General features: G+C 33.3%; 1 protein-coding gene across 2 annotated transcripts; it reads right to left on the reverse strand.

Annotated features, from left to right (window-relative positions):
• Window positions 1–6,339: 6,339 nt before the first annotated feature.
• On the reverse strand, window positions 6,340–8,226 carry LOC115724662 (uncharacterized). 2 transcript variants are annotated; one of them, XM_030654001.2, is made up of 5 exons: window positions 7,882–8,226; window positions 7,672–7,750; window positions 7,306–7,490; window positions 6,756–6,828; window positions 6,340–6,630 (listed from the first exon to the last, which is right to left on the reverse strand). In XM_030654001.2, the coding sequence occupies exons 1-5, from the start codon at window positions 8,026–8,028 to the stop codon at window positions 6,476–6,478; spliced, it is 639 nt and encodes a 212-aa protein (XP_030509861.2). In that variant the 5' UTR covers window positions 8,029–8,226; the 3' UTR covers window positions 6,340–6,475. The 2 variants fall into 2 exon arrangements, with proteins under 2 accessions (XP_030509861.2, XP_030509862.2); XM_030654002.2 differs by having other exon boundaries at window positions 7,306–7,487; window positions 7,882–8,207.
• Window positions 8,227–16,136: the final 7,910 nt, after the last annotated feature.

Raw genomic sequence — 16,136 nt, forward strand, 5'->3', positions numbered from 1 at the left:
GGATTTATTTAATTTTAAATAAATATTTAATTTCAAAAATAATTAATTAAATAAATAAAAATAAAAAAAATTTCGAAATTTTTTTTAAAAATTTAAAAAAAAAATTCGAAATTTAAAAAAAATTTAAAATTAAACCTACAATTTTTGAAAAATTAGGTTTCAACCAACCTAAATATCATTTCAAAAATTTGCTAACTACTTTTAAATTTTAAATGTTATTTTATAAATAAAAATTAAATAAAAAATTAGAAAAGATAAATAAATATCTTTTTCAAATTTTTAAATGTAATTTAAATAAATAAAATAACAAAATTTAAAAAATTAGCAAAATATCTTATATCTATTTAAAATTACATGATTATAAATATCTTATTTTAAATTTAAATATGGTCAAAATATCTAAAAAGATTTAATTAAAAAATCTTAAAAGATAAGATATTTTTAAAATATCTTAAAAGATATTATAAATATCTTTAAAAGATATTATAAATATCTTAAAATATCTAACCTTAAATTTAAAAAAAATATAATCAAATTTAAAAATAAGATAGATTTTTAAGCAAAAAGATAAATACTAATTCTATTCAAATTCAAATTACACTAATATCATGAATTAAATTAAAAAAAAATTTAAATTAATTCAAAATGATAATTAGAATTGAATTAGGAATAGTAATAGTATATATACAAAACCATACAAAAAATTGGAAGTTAATTCCATGAAAAAGTATGAAAAATTGAAGAAAATTGAAAAAATTCGAAACTGTACGGACAGTTCTGCGATCGCGAAACTATCAAAGACAAATTTCCGATTTTGTCAAATCTTCAAAAATCATAACTAATTCAAATAAAATCCAAATTGAGTTCTGTAAAAGGCTAACTTGCTTAATTTTTTCCATACTATCCAATAAAAATAATGCCAGAACCGAAATAACAATTATTTTTCACGAAAATTTCACAATCATCAATCAATCATCAAATAACACTCAATACAACATGATACCATCCAAAGAACATACAAACAATCGTTTTAAAGTCCAAATTACATGTAAGTAAATCAATTACCATGGCTATGAGGCCAGTTGTTGGAAATTATTTTACCAGGATCTTAGATCTACTCACAAGTATGTTTATTAACATCCTAAATATGAACTTTCTAAAACGATAAAATAAACACATATAAAGTTTAAGAAACCTTACATTGGGTGCGGCGGAATATAATGACTCCTTCCGTTCAGATATCTAGCCCTTGATTCCTTTACGTAGCGAGCATTATCAATATCTGAACCTGGATCTCTTTCTCTGAATCTTTGATGCTGAAGCTCCTTTGCTGATGATCTTTCTTCACGATCTTCCTCACTATGATTGAGGTATCACTTGATGTGTGTGGGCACTACTCAAATCACTAAGGATTTCGAAATTCTAAGGAAGAAGAGAGAGTGGTCGGCTAAAGATAGGGAGAGAGAAGGCTCGGTTTTTACGAATAGAAAAAGTCAGAAGAAAAGTGTAATTTTCCTGAAGCCTTCACTATCTATTTATAGCATTCCTACTAGGGTTAGATTTGAATTATATGGCATTAAAATAATGAAAAAATCAGTTTAAATTTCCTACAAAAGTGGCTGGCCCTAAACTTAGTGGATTGGGCCTTGCTTTTTGCAATTTTGCAATTTTAACACCTTTTGTATCTGATTTTCTCAAAAATGCCAATTTCCTAATTCAACCATTTAAATGCCAATTCTAACTATTTAATAACTATAAATAATTATTAAATAATATTGTCATTTATCATATTTATTAATTGAACCATACAAAGTATCATAATTAACAAATATGCCCCTATAAACTCTTTCTTTACAATTTCGCCCTTACTTAGTGAAAAATTCACAAATAGACATAGTCTAATTTGAGAATTATAATTGATTAATCAAAACCAATTACATGAGTCTTACAAGCAATATTATCTCAACTAGTGGGGGGACCATGGGTCTATATAACCGAGCTTCCAATAAGTAGATCAAGAATTTAACACTAAAATTCACTAACTTATTAATTCTTCGTTGAATCCACGCATAGAACTTAGAATTGCACTCTCAGTATATAGAATGCTCTATATGTTCCACCATATAGACACATCATTAGTTATCCATTGTTATAATCCTAATTTGATCAATGATCCTCTATATGAATGATCTACACTGTAAAGGGATTAAATTACCGTTACACCCTACAATGTATTTATTCCTTAAAACACTTGACCCCGTATAAATGATATTTCAGCTTATGTGAAATGAGTACTCCACCATTTATGTTCGTTTGGTCAAGCTCGAAGGAGATCATCCTTTGCTTACTATTCGCCAGATAGAAGCTATAGATTCCATGTTTATGATAGCGCTCCCACTCAATTGAACTACCGTGTTCCCAAAATGTACGTATCACCCTGACCTAAAAGTAGGCTTAACTAACAAATCAAAGAACACGAATAGCCTTTCAAGATTGAGCCTAATCATAACAGGATTAAGATCATTTGATCTAGGATCAACTAGGCGATATTGACTTGAATAGATATTACGGTAAGTTTAATAAATCTAAGTCAAAGTTCAATATCGGTCCCTTCCGATGCATACTCCATGCATCCAACCTGAGCTTTACTTTAACCAATGCTCTGGAAAGAACATAGCACTTCTCCAAATGCAAGTAAACTCTTGTTGTAGATTATCATATCAGTAAAACCACGTGTACGATAAATCTAGGAAACTTTATTCACATAGTCATGTTTACTTTCCAATGTGTTGACGGCACAATAAACAGGATCAAGTATGTGAAAAGGGTTTCAGATGAATTTATACATTATGTACATATAATCATGAAATAAATCATGTGAACCATGCAACATTAAATGTTATTTCTGATCTATATTAATAAGTAAATCTGATTATATTGAAATGAGTTTTATTTAGGGCATAAAACCCAACAGAAGTGACCTCCATGAAAAAATCTTTAGCAGCCACAAATTGCTTCCGGAACACGGACTATAGATCCTTCCAATTTTGGATAGATTCGGATGACAAACTCTTCCACCAATCCTTCGCGGACATGGAAAAAGTTAAAGTGAAGCACAAACACTTCCAATCATCATTTACTTATTCTACCTGCATCAACCTGTTGTACTTGGATAGGTGTGTCTTGGGGCCCGTCATGCCCTCGTACGATTCCATTTGTGGCATTATGATATTTTCTGGCAACTGAGCCTTTATAATTATTCTTACACATGGCTCCGGATTCTCATCTTCTGAATTAGATACGACTCCACTTTATTTTTGGGCCAAACAGTCCGTGAGTTTTGTTAGAGCAACTTTTACTGTACAAGAGCTTCTTGCATTTGTCTTGAAACCTCTTATTGCTCTGCTAAACATTTTTGGGTATCTACAAGTTCTTGTTGTAGTCGTATTACTTCAAGGTCTTGTTCTTAAAACTCTTCATATTCCTTGTTATAATTTTTGCTGTAGTTATTTTCGGGATCCCCGGCCGTCTCGGTTTTATCATTCATCTTCATCAATGAGATCATCATTGATGTATTCTTCTTGATTTTGGCCTTTATGGATTAGGCAATTATCCACTTTCAACGCTTCTCCATCCCTTGCGGCGCCTGCCTGAGCGTTCACCGAAGGGGGTGGGTTCACGTCATCCATGGCAACATTATCTCAACCATCACGAACAGGCAGTCTACTTACCGTGTTTGGAGTTGCAACCACTGTTATAGAATAAAATATGGTTAAAATTTCTTCAAGCTCTCAATGAAAGTACTAAAATTTTTAACGAGATTTTCAAAAACCAATTAATAAATAGATTACACTTAAAGAAGAATAAATTAAAGACAAAGAAACAAGAATTTGTACGTGGTTGGGACGTTAATGAACCCTAGTCCACGAGTCAATATTATTGAGCTAGAAAAGCCTTGAAGTACTTTTACACAAGAGTGTTCTTGCCTAAGTTCAAGAAACCTAATCCTTAGCATTTGATTTGAGAAATGATTTTCCAACCCTTTGTATGAAGGGATAATATTCTATTTATAGGCTTGAGTTGGTTATGGGTGAAGCCAGACCCATTAGGGTTTAAATGTGTTAACTAGGCGCACTCTTGGGGGTAAAATACAATTTGTATTGGCTTTGGCCGGTTAGGTAAAGCCCGATTTACGAGATAACTATCATCTATACATATAGGGACTGTTTGGTGGTGACAGGTGTTGTGCGTCGCCGTGTTAGTACAATGAATGTTAGAGAATATGATACTGGATAAAAAATTAGTTTCCTTTTGATGGTGCGCATACTCCTCAAGTCTGACGTGGGGAAAAAGTCCTTGATTTGGTGGGATCCTATGTTAAAGGGATGCTATGTAGGATTGCTTTTCGAATGTCTCTGAATGCCTCTTCATCTACCGTTTCTAGATTATCCCTTGATGAAGAAACTGATTTCTTGATGAAGAAACCGGTTTCTTGATGAAGAAATCAGTTTTTTTGGTAATTTTTCCAGTGATTTTTTCAGCGACAATGCCAATTATGACGACTTTTCTAGCACTGTCAGCAACTCCAGCGACTTTTCTAACACCGGCAGCTACTCCGGCGAATTTTCCGGCACCGATAGTAAACTCTAGAAAAGTCATAGCAATTGGCATTATCGCCGGAAAAATCACTAAGAAACTGGTTTTTTTGGTGATTTTTCCAACGACAATGCCAATTCTGATGACTTTTTCGTTGTCGATAGCAATTTTGACGACTTTTCCAACACTGGAAGCTACTCTCGGGCGATTTTTCTAGTACTGACAAAAAACTCCGGCGACTTTTTCAGCCCCAGTGACAACTCCAACGATCACTGTAGTTTCATTTATTTATTTATTTATTTTTAAAAATATGAAAAGAAGTTTAATATTTTTTTATGGTAATTCAAAGTGGCATATCCCATATGTGTTAAGTTTTTATTTTAAATGCCATATCTTTTCCAATTAAGTTTTTTTACCATATTTATGTAAACTAATATGAAGGGAATTTTAATATTTTTATAGTAATTTAAAATGGCATATCTATATATATTAAGTTTTTATTTTAAATGACATACTATATGTATGTAAATTATTTTTCCCATATTTATGTAAATACCCATTGCTAATGATGTGCAGTTAAAGCCCATTTTGGGCTTAGGTAGTATAATGAGCCCAATTTCTGATGGGCTTCAGAAAACAACAATGGAGCGGCAGAGTATGAAGTCCACGGTGACGAGAGAGTTTACATCAAGTTTCAATTTTTTTTTTTGATAATTCATCAAGTTTCAATTTGGTGGTATTAAAAAGCATTTACGAAGTGAATATGAGACTGTTTTAAAATGTCTAAATAATAAATCGCTCTAACTACTCAAACCATCCGTACCATACAGCACTATAAAAAAAATACAATTTGAAATTTTTTTAAGGTACGGTCACAGTTTGAATTTTTTCTAAATCGTATGGTGCAATTTACAGTTTCGAATTGTTAATATATAGTTCAAACCGCACCACACTGCATATCATAAAAATACTAATTTTTATATCTATTTAGGTCTAATAGTGAAGGCTCAACCCAAAGCTCACTAATTATTGTATTGTTGAAACTTAATTTTTTTTTCATATTTATTTTCAAGTCTTATGGTATTTTTGAGAGGTGTTGCTCAAACTTTGTTGTATTTGTAATAGTTTAATTATTTGGTGATAGCCCAAACCGCAGAAACTGCACCGCACTATTTGTTGCGGTGCAGTTTCTACGATTATTTAGTTTTACGATGCGAGTACGGTTTGAGATATTAGAAAAACTACACGTGCAAATTGATTTGAAAAAATAGACAAACACCACACCACCCGCACCCCGAACACCTTTAAATAATATATACATAGACAGTTTGATTTCATAAATTTTGTTTTGATACTTTAAGATATATACACGATTATGTTGTCAAAATTTAACAAATTATGTATTGGGACATACAGTTTCTATGATTTTTTTTCTTAATCAATTTAATCACAGCAAATAGTAATACAACATTTATTTAATTATTAAAATCTTATTATATAGTTAAGAACGAAGAAGATTTCAATGAAGATTACTATTTTTTTTTAATTTACTTTCTCATTTAAAGAGAAAAAAAACACCTGTTTAGATTTCAGTATATTTGGTAGGAAAATTAGAGGTTGGAATAATTTAGAATTATAGATCAAGATAATGTTCCTATATCTTGTGGTATATATATAGATATGGTCTACTCATTTTTCTCTCTTTTGGATGAAAATTTCCAAGCCACATCTTTACTCTAAACATTTACAGAAGGGGTGATATTTTTTCATCTTTATTATGAAAAAAATAAAATATGTGAGAAGGTATAAATGTTAACCAAATTGCATTTTTGGTGGATCCATTTACATATAAATATAATTTATAGTAGTTTGATTTTGATCAATCATTCCATACAGGAATGATTCCTTGTGCTGCCAAACGCTTTTCAACCCAGAAAACCACATGTCTTGCTGTTATTTTCTTCTCATCAATAAGAAATGGCTCAACAGTGCTTACTTCCCCTCCATAAGAGGACAATGAAAAACCTTTTGGACCTGTTAAGTATTTAAACATACACCAAAATAATTAATTAGTAGAATGATTAATTTTAATTTTATTTTATTTGTTAAATTATATAAAAATAATATTGAATTATAAATGTTGATCAATTAATTGTTACCTGTGAGGACCCCATCAGGAAAAAATGCCCAAAATGAATATGGATTGCCTTTCTTAGCAAAGGAGCCTTCCAACTGAGTAAATATTATAAGGTTAGGTACGTATAACATTTGTTTTTTAATTAAGCAATAATAATTATTATAAGAAAATTTTACAAATTCCTTTAAAGGGAACTACCGATGTATTTTTGAAATAATTTTTTAGTTAAATTCTTTATTATGTTTATGTACATTATAGTTATTTAAGATATCTTGTAAAATTTTAAGAAATTTGAAAATATTTAACACGCCAAAAGCAGGATTCAAACATTGTATTGCACACGTGACTATTTTATTTTATACGCGTGTAAAATAGACTTTGAGCACTGTTTTCCATATTGTAAATTATTGCAAATTTCTCAAAATTTTGTATCTTAAATAACTATAACGTATATAAATATTAAAAAAAATTAGACCAAAAATTCTTTTAGATGCCGAAATAGGTAGTTGGTGCATCAATGTATTCAGGTGCATTTTAGAAGCACCCATTATTATATGAACTAAAATGTGTACCTTATTATCTTGGAAAGAAAGCTCAATGTCAGTAACATCATCTTGAGCCTCAAGAATGGATTTTAGTGAAGGGATTACTTCTTCCTTCATCATCTCCGGCAGCGCCTTCACCGGTGCTTTAGCTTTCGGCTTCGCTGGAGCTGCTTTCTTAGCCGGCTTAGCTTCCTTATTTTCATCAGTAGCTACTGAAGATTAAAAAAAATTAAAATTAAGTGGAACAAATCTTATATTATGTAGCACAAGGATTAATGCATATAATTAAAAAAGAAAATTCAAATATTGTTAGAGCATAAGGATTTAATTTAAGAAAATTTGTAATGTAAATTTCTATGAATATTAATTAACAAAATGACTTGTAATAATCACCTGTAGAAGTAGAAGATTCTTGTACGGCAAAACAGGCATAATTACTTGTGCGAATTGTTAATTGTTTACATACCATCTCCTAATTTAAAAAGTAGCTTAATTAATTTTTAAAATAACTTGGACAAAATAATTAATGTACATAATTATTTATAGAAAATAATTGAGAAAGAAAGAGAAACTATTATTTTGTGAAGAAGAGAGTGTACATACCAAGTGGAATATTGTTGGTGAGGTTAGAGAAGAGGGTTTTGCATTTTGATTTAAATAAGATGAAGATGAAGAGGATGATGATGATGATGATGCAAAGCTTGAAAATCCAATAGCAGCACTTCCATGGCCTCTAAGCATCATTACCATGTTACTTTGTTTTGTCAAAAACTACAAATTGTTACACTTTATTCTTTTTCACTTAATTATGAATTGTATATTTGAGGAAGAAATAATGAAAAACAAAAGTGAAAAGAGAGTGGAAGAAACAGAGAAGCAATAAGGACCAATTAGTAGGAGAAGTATATATCTTTGTAATAGCCACAAGTTGTTTGGAGAAATATGTGCCACTCGTTGCTTTTTCCTATTATAATAATTTTAGTATGCATTACAGTACCTAGCTAGGGAGATTATTTCAGGGTGCATAGTCCAAAAATAATTGGAAAAAAATGTTACTATTTATATTTCAATGGAATATAAAATCTAAGATATTACAGCAAAGTAGTAAGAAATTACAAGGACAAATTGATTGAATAAATAAAAGTTACATTTTTTTTTTCTCTTTTATGAAAATTGAGTAACTTCATTAAGAATTACCATTCCAAACCAACTTCCTACCAATTGCTAGTACTTTCTTAGCAATATTATGAATTTATGAGCACTAAAATTAAGTGCTATAAGAAGAATTTACTTGATCTATTTTAAGGGTATATGGTTGTTATAACTGTTAATGTCAGTTGTAACAGTTTTATCTGTTACAAGAATTTGTTAGGATTAGTTTGTTTCAGCTGTAACTAATTCTATTGTTGCTTACAGTGTATTCTGTCACTATATAAACCATGTACGATCAACACTTAATGAATAAGATTGCTCTTTATTTCATCAATCTTCCTTCGTTTCCTTTCTGCATTTCTTTCTGTCTTTCTTCCTTCTCTTCTTGCTTTACTTCTTGCTCTGTTCTTTCTGTTACTGAGGTTGATCATGGCCAAGAGATTCAACATAGTATCAAAGCCTTTTCGTCCATTGACAGCAAATATGGCGAGCACAGGAATCGACAACAATGGCAATCAGATCAACTCTTACACTAGCAGACCTCAGAACCAACAAATATGGAGCCTCTGCCTTCAATCGACTAAGAAACAACTCAGATGAACCTAATCTAGTGTACTTTAATCATAATATGTCTATTAGACTAAATGATCATAATTTTCTTTTGTGGAAACAACAGGTGCTTGCTGTGATTCGTGGAAATAGACTGATCAAATATATTCAAGATCGAGCTCCACCACCTCAGTTCTTGAGCGATGCTGATCAAGCTTCAACACATTCAATCCAGAGTTTCTGGATTGGGAAGTCTAGGATCAACTTCTGGTGTCTTGGTTGTTATCATCGATGACTGAAAGTCTTCTCACAGGCATGGTAGGGTGTAATACAGCACGACAAATTTGGAATGCTCTTGAAAATCACTTTACATTGCAAGTTTCTTCCAGGATCTTGGAGTTTCGAACCAAGTTGTAGAAGCTTCAAAAAGGATCAATGTCTCTCAATGATTATCTTCTAAAAGTCAAGCAATATTTTGATCTTCTTGCATTTGTTGGAGAAGTTCTAAGTGCCAGATATCACATTGCTCCAATCTTCACAGGCTTACCTAGTGAGTATGACAGTTTCATCATCTCTTCTAACACTCGAATAGAATAATACTCTGTTGCAGAAATTGAAGCTTTATTGCTTGCCTTTGAGTCTCGAATAGAGAAGACTGATCCTGATCAAGATTCTGATCTAAGTGTCAATCTTGCCTTGGTTGATTCTGATCAATCTCCTGAAGTCAATATTGCTTACCAGAACTATAATAATCGAAGTAACATGTTCCCCAACTATAATCGAACCCCTTCTCCTTTATCCACACTCCATGGAGGTGGCCGTGGATACACAAATCGTGGAATTTTCACAAGTGACAACTATGGATTACCTACTGGTACTAATGGTTGTGGTGTTTCTGGTGTCAATAGAGGTGGCGCAGTTTCCCCACACCAGCTAATCGTGTTCAGTGTCAGCTTTGCCATAAGCTTGGACACACTGTTATTGATTGCTTCTATAGGTTTGATAACTCAAGCTAATCTTGCCTAGACATCTCAAACTGATGACACCAGTTGGTATCTTGACTCGGGTGCAACAAATCATTGCACACGAAACGTGCAAAATTTGGCCACCAACACTGAATATAAAGGTCAAGATCAACTCTATGTTGGAGATGGTTCAGGTCTATCAACGAACACATTGGCCAATCCTTTATTAATTCCAATTCATCTCATCTTCTTGTTTTAAATAATCTTATACATGTGCCTAAAATAACAAAAAATTTACTGTCTCGGTTCGCCTATGACAACAATGTCTTTTTTGAGTTTCATGCTGACAAATGTTTTGTCAAAGGCCAGGTCACTCAAGCCATCCTTCTTACTGGGATACACCAGAATGGCCTCTATACTTTTAAACCCTCACAATTTAGTGTTCAAGCCTCAACACCAGCTGCCTTTCGAAGTGCTTTCACAGCAACCCTATCCCAGAATGATGAGCAAGTTTTTTCTGCCTATACTACATGTAATAAATCCCATGTTTCTGAATATGGTTTGTGACATAATAAGCTTGGACATCCCTCTAAAAGGTGTCAAATTTGTACTTCATTCATGTAATGTAATGCCGCTCTAGTAATTTAGATTAGTAAGGGCAATTAGCACTAATTTTTATTATTTTATTATTATATGTAAATTAATTTAATTGTCGACCCCAATATTTAGAAATAAATATTAGAGTTATAATTTCTCAATTTCGGAAATTTTATTAAACTCTAGGGGTATTATTTAGCTTATATGTGAAATATGTTATTTTTGTAATTTTTGCTCGGCGACAACGGAAAATGCGATGGATGGCTAGATTGATCACATGGGTAAGTTTAGAGCCTTATTTCATAGTGGGAAATATTTTAGAGAAAATAAATTATCGGGATTGAGCAGGGTTATGGAAATTGACCATTTTACCCCTAGCTTTAGAAATACCCAAGTTTTAACCTAAAGGGCAAAATGGTAATTCTAAATATTATGGGATTGGGTGGCTGCCTAGGTGTGTGACACTTGGCCTTTTATTTTTCAGCCAAACTTAGTTGAGAAATTCATTTTCTCATTTTTTGAAAAAAAAACAAAGAAAAGTCAAAAATCAAAAGAACTCTCACTTTCTCTCTTTTCTCTTTCGGCTGGGGCAAAAACCAGGGGGGACTTCACCATTTAAGCTGGAATTTGCAGAATTTTAAGCAAGGGTGTTGTGATTTTCAAGCAAGGTAAACCCTAGACCATTACTTACATGTTTTTAAGCTTTTTCTTTGGTTTGAGTATGTGAAATTGTGTTATAGGAGCTGTTAGAGTTTGATGTTGTTTTGGTTCGAATTCTAGGGTTAGGTTGAGTTGAATTTAGCCCATAGCAGCTGGTTTTGAGGTTATTGCTTGGTTTTATGCAACTTTGAACATTGAGTTCAAAGCTTTGAGCTTTAATGGCAATTATTTGTTGGTTTGTTCTGGGAATTGCTGGCTGGATTATATTGTTTATGCATTGTTTAGGAGCTCTGGAAAGTTTCATTGCATTTGGAGAAGAATTGAGCAAGAAATGAAGGTTTTGGGAAACCTGGTGCAAACCGACTAGCTGGTTTGCTGTGCCACAAAAACTGGCTAGCCGGTTTTGGCAGGGTTCCCCGGGCCTCTCATTTTCTCAATTTTTGCCATTCCAATGCCTCGGTTGGGTGTTTCCCCATTTCCAGAGTTAGAATAACCCATTAAGGATATAGCAGAACCTAGGGTTTTGGTTTTGAGTTTCCCGGGATTAGGGTTTTAATCATGTGACTTACCTGGTTTCAAAATGTGATTAGGGCATCCATCTAGCACGAGATTTTCGTTCAGGTCGGCCAGCACACTTGAATTCGGAAAATAGGTAAGAACTGAATATAATATGTGATGTGATTATCTGAATGTGTATATGTATTTGTATATGCATGTTTAAATTATGATTTGCACTACCAACACTTGTATGAATATGTTACAGAGTGCATTGGTATAGTGATTATTGTCGTTGTGAGTACGATACAGTGATACCAACACGGGCACGGGAAAGTGCTAAGGTGTGTGGTATATCACTCAGTGGTACTCAGAGTACGGAGTAAACCCTACCAACACTCGTACAGTGAGGTACGATGTGTATGTGGTATAGTGGTTGTACCCTAGTGTTGAACGTTCATACTCATCTGTTAAGCTCTGTAAATAGGTGTATGGGCGCCTATTTGCAGGTCAGAAATTATATGATATGTTATATGCATTTCTTACTGAGTCTGTCGACTCACAGTTCTACTTCCATGTGTAGGTAAAGGAAAGGCGAAGGCTGAACAGGAGTGAACCTGAGCTCAGGTGAGATTGTACATGTCAAGCAGCGCGACCTAGAGTGTTCGGTCTCGGGACATTTGGGAGTTGTATTTTGAAAGTCGCTATGCGACCAGTAAATTTGTGTATTTTGGAATATATATTTTGGAAAGTAAATTTTACAAAGTTTGAAAACGGGATCCCGACATTTGTAAATATTTTATTATATTACAAAGTTTAATATTTAATGCAAAAGTTTTAATTTGACACGTTTTTCGAGAAAATTCTTTGATTAACAAAGATTGCATAGTAATTGAAAGAAACACTGTAGCGTGCCTTAGCATTAGGGCGTTACATGTAATATACAAATCAGCAATAAAATACCTTTTTGAGTTTGCTTAGCCTGTTGTTTAGGCAAAATTCACAAATTCCCATTTCCCAAATCTTCTCTCACTGTCCACACTGAACCCCTGTAACTTGTGGTTGTTGATTTATGGGGTCCTGCTATAACTCCATCTGTTAATGGGTACAAATACTACATTCATTTTGTTGACACCTTCCTTAGATTCACTTGGATATATATGCTTAAAAATAAATCTGATGCTTTAAAAACATTCACCCAATTCAAGGCTGAATCTGAACTACAATTAGGTAAACAAATCAAAGGTCTTCAAACTGATTGGGAAGGTGAGTTCAGACCCTTTTCTGACCTTCTCAAATAGTTTGACATTATTCATAGACATCCTTGTCTCACTGCCCATGAACAAAATGGATTAGTAAAAAGAAAGCATATGCATGTTGTATAAAATGGCCTCACTTTACTTGCTCAAGCATCTATGCCACTAAAATACTGGGATGAAGCCTTTAGAACCTTTGTCTATTTGTCTAATACACTCCCTACCTCTGTCCTACAAAATGTCTCTCGTATAGAAAAACTCTTCTCTATTTCACCTGACTACACCATACTCAAAACATTTGGTTGCAAATGTTTTCCTAATATAAGACCTTATAACAAACACAAGTTACAATTTAGGTCTTCACCATGTACATTCTTAGGATATAGCTTAAACCATAAAGGCTATAAGTGTCTAGATGCCACTGGTCGTGTGTACATATCAAGGGATGTCATCTTTGATGAAACATCCTTCCCCTTCTCCACACTACCAAAACAGGCTACTGACTCTTATTCATATTCTGATTTTTATACTTCAGTTGTGATTCCTACATCAACTAAGACCTCACTTACTGTTAACAATACTAGACCTGCAACCACTAATTCCATTGTCCCAAATTTGGCAAGTTGTCTTATGCCTATGCAGGGTTCTAGTACAAGTCACACAACACTAGCAACCACTATTGAATCACTAGTGCAACCCATTGCACCTTCAACAGCTGTTCCCACAGTTACAACAAATGCTGCTGATGAAGAGTTCTAATGCCTATATAAGAGATGTCTGGTTCAAGCTCCAGAGATGACCATACAAAGATTCCAACAACTGAAAATACACTCCTAACATCCACTAATGAACACCCTGCTACACCTGATATGCAAAATATTGCTCCACCTGTGCAAACTGTTCCTGTTAACTCTCATCCTGTTGCTACTACTCAGAAAACCTTTGTCAATTTTCACTCTATGCAAACTCAAGGAAAGTCAGGCATTCACAAACCAACAGTTTACATGGTCATCAAAATTCCCAAGACAGTAAAGAAAGCATTACAACATGAACAATGGAATCAAGCAATGTCTGATGAGATGCTAGCTTTAATACAAAATGCAACATACACATTGGTTCCTTTACCCCAGGAAGAGAGCCTATTGGCTGCAAGTGGGTGTTTAGACACAAAGAAAACTCAGATGGCACTCACAACAAGTTCAAAGCACGTCTTGTTGCTAAAGAATTTTATCAATAACTAGGGTTTGACTTCACAGAGACATTTAGTCCTACTGTCAAACCAGTCACCATTCGCATTGCCATCACTTTAGCCTTGTCTCATGGTTGGTGCATCAAGCAACTTGATGTGAACAATGCGTTTCTAAATTGTGATCTCAAAGAAGAAGTGTACATGGTAGAACCTCCTGACTTTGAAGTACGTCCCTCATCACCTCCTCTTGTCTGCAAGCTTCACAAAGCATTATATGGGCTCAAAGAGGCTCCTCAAGCCTGGTTTGAAAAATTGCATCACTGTCTCAAATTGAGGTTCTTTCTATCCAAATATGACCATTCTGTGTTCATTCAGCACACTTCTACATACACCACATTGATTCTTGTCTATGTAGATGACATTTTAGTCATTAAAAGTGACCCCAAAGTTGTCTCCAATTCAATAGCATGGTTCAAAACAATTTAACTTACATATCAAAAGTTTTCATGAAGATTGGGGAGGGGAGTATAGACCTTTTGACAGATTTTTCAAGGATCAAGGAATTCAATTCTCACATTATTGTCCTCGTGATCTTGCTAAAAATGCTCGTGTTGAAAGAAAGCATAGACATGTCGGAGAAATCGGTCTTACATTACTTGCACAATCAGGATTATATTTGTCCTGCTAGTGGTTAGCTTTTCAAAATGTGTTGAATTCACCATCAACTGGTATTGTCCTTCTGAGTGTCTCTTCCACAACAAACATGATTAAACGATCTTGAAGTCTTTTGGTTGCGCATGCTTTTCTAATTTAAGGCCATACAATTCTGATAAGATAGATTTGTGGTCAGAACATTGAACATTTGTTGGATACTCTTCTCATGACAAAGGGTATCTATGTGAGAATTCTCAAGGTCGAATTTACATAGCCAGGAATGTTGTGTTTAATGAAGCACACTTTCCTGCTACAAGTGCTACAAATGACTCTGCAACACAATAGGTACACTATCCTCCCCTATATCCCTTCCTACTGCTGCATTTTTAATTGTGCAGGTCACTAAAAATTACTCCTTACTCTTTAGTGACCTGCACAAAAAGTGAGTCATTAAAAGGTAAAATTATAGTAGTGCAAACCCTGAGAAATAGAAATATATTCTTACATAATAGAAGCATTCTAGAAGGAAGTGACCGATACAAGGTCTAGTTGCGCACTATGCATCACATAATATAATAGAATAAAAGTTGCAAATAGAGAGAAGTAAGCACAATCGTGTCATATAAAAATTATACAGACAAAGTGTTTCTCCTGGCCCCGTGCCTTATATAAGACTATGTCTTTATAAATGTAAGTCCAAACGATTATAATTTACACGATATCTCATAAGAACCCACGAGTTCTATGTTGTTAGTAAAAGAATGTCCAATTTGTGACCAAAGCAGTTTCAAGCATTCTACACCTTTAATGAAAATGGTCAAACCGTTCCTAGCTCATTAATTTCCAACAATAGTTATTTATTTGATGATGTGTAAAGTGTTCTTGTCTGATCAGTTGTGTATATCAAAAGATGTCTGCTTTATATATAAATGGACAATCCACCACACAATAAAACTTGATCACAACTTTCTAAACAATAGACTAGGCATGCCGAACTCTTGTTGAACCACTATACTTAGTAGTGGTATTGTTATTTAAGTTGCTTTCTTATTTGATTATTTTTTATTATTCTCGTTGTTCTAAGTGAGTATTAGATATTATTTATGTGGGAGATCTTGTTAAATTAGAATTTCACTAACATTAAATTGGGCTTAGATAATTAATACTTTGAATGTCAAAATTAATATAAACAATATATGTAACACCGATAATAAATGAAAGATAGAGAATTTTTAACGTAATTTTGTAATCGATTCTATATACTCGACGAGTCTATTATCTTTCTGAAAATATTGAGGAAATATAGAATTACAATACAAGATTGGTAGTATTTCTTTTAGT

This window comes from Cannabis sativa, chromosome 6, assembly GCF_029168945.1.
Source record: "Cannabis sativa cultivar Pink pepper isolate KNU-18-1 chromosome 6, ASM2916894v1, whole genome shotgun sequence".
NCBI lineage: Eukaryota > Viridiplantae > Streptophyta > Magnoliopsida > Rosales > Cannabaceae > Cannabis > Cannabis sativa.

Excerpts from the sequence above, each read along its gene's own strand:
- LOC115724662 (XM_030654001.2), bottom strand. The coding sequence starts at position 8,028 with ATGGTAATGATGCTTAGAGGCCATGGAAGTGCTGCTATTGGATTTTCA. Across the intron at positions 6,829-7,305 it reads TTTCTTTCCAAGATAATAAG|TTGGAAGGCTCCTTTGCTAA; the intron begins GTACACATTTTA and ends ATATTTACTCAG. Across the intron at positions 6,631-6,755 it reads TCCTGATGGGGTCCTCACAG|GTCCAAAAGGTTTTTCATTG; the intron begins GTAACAATTAAT and ends AATACTTAACAG.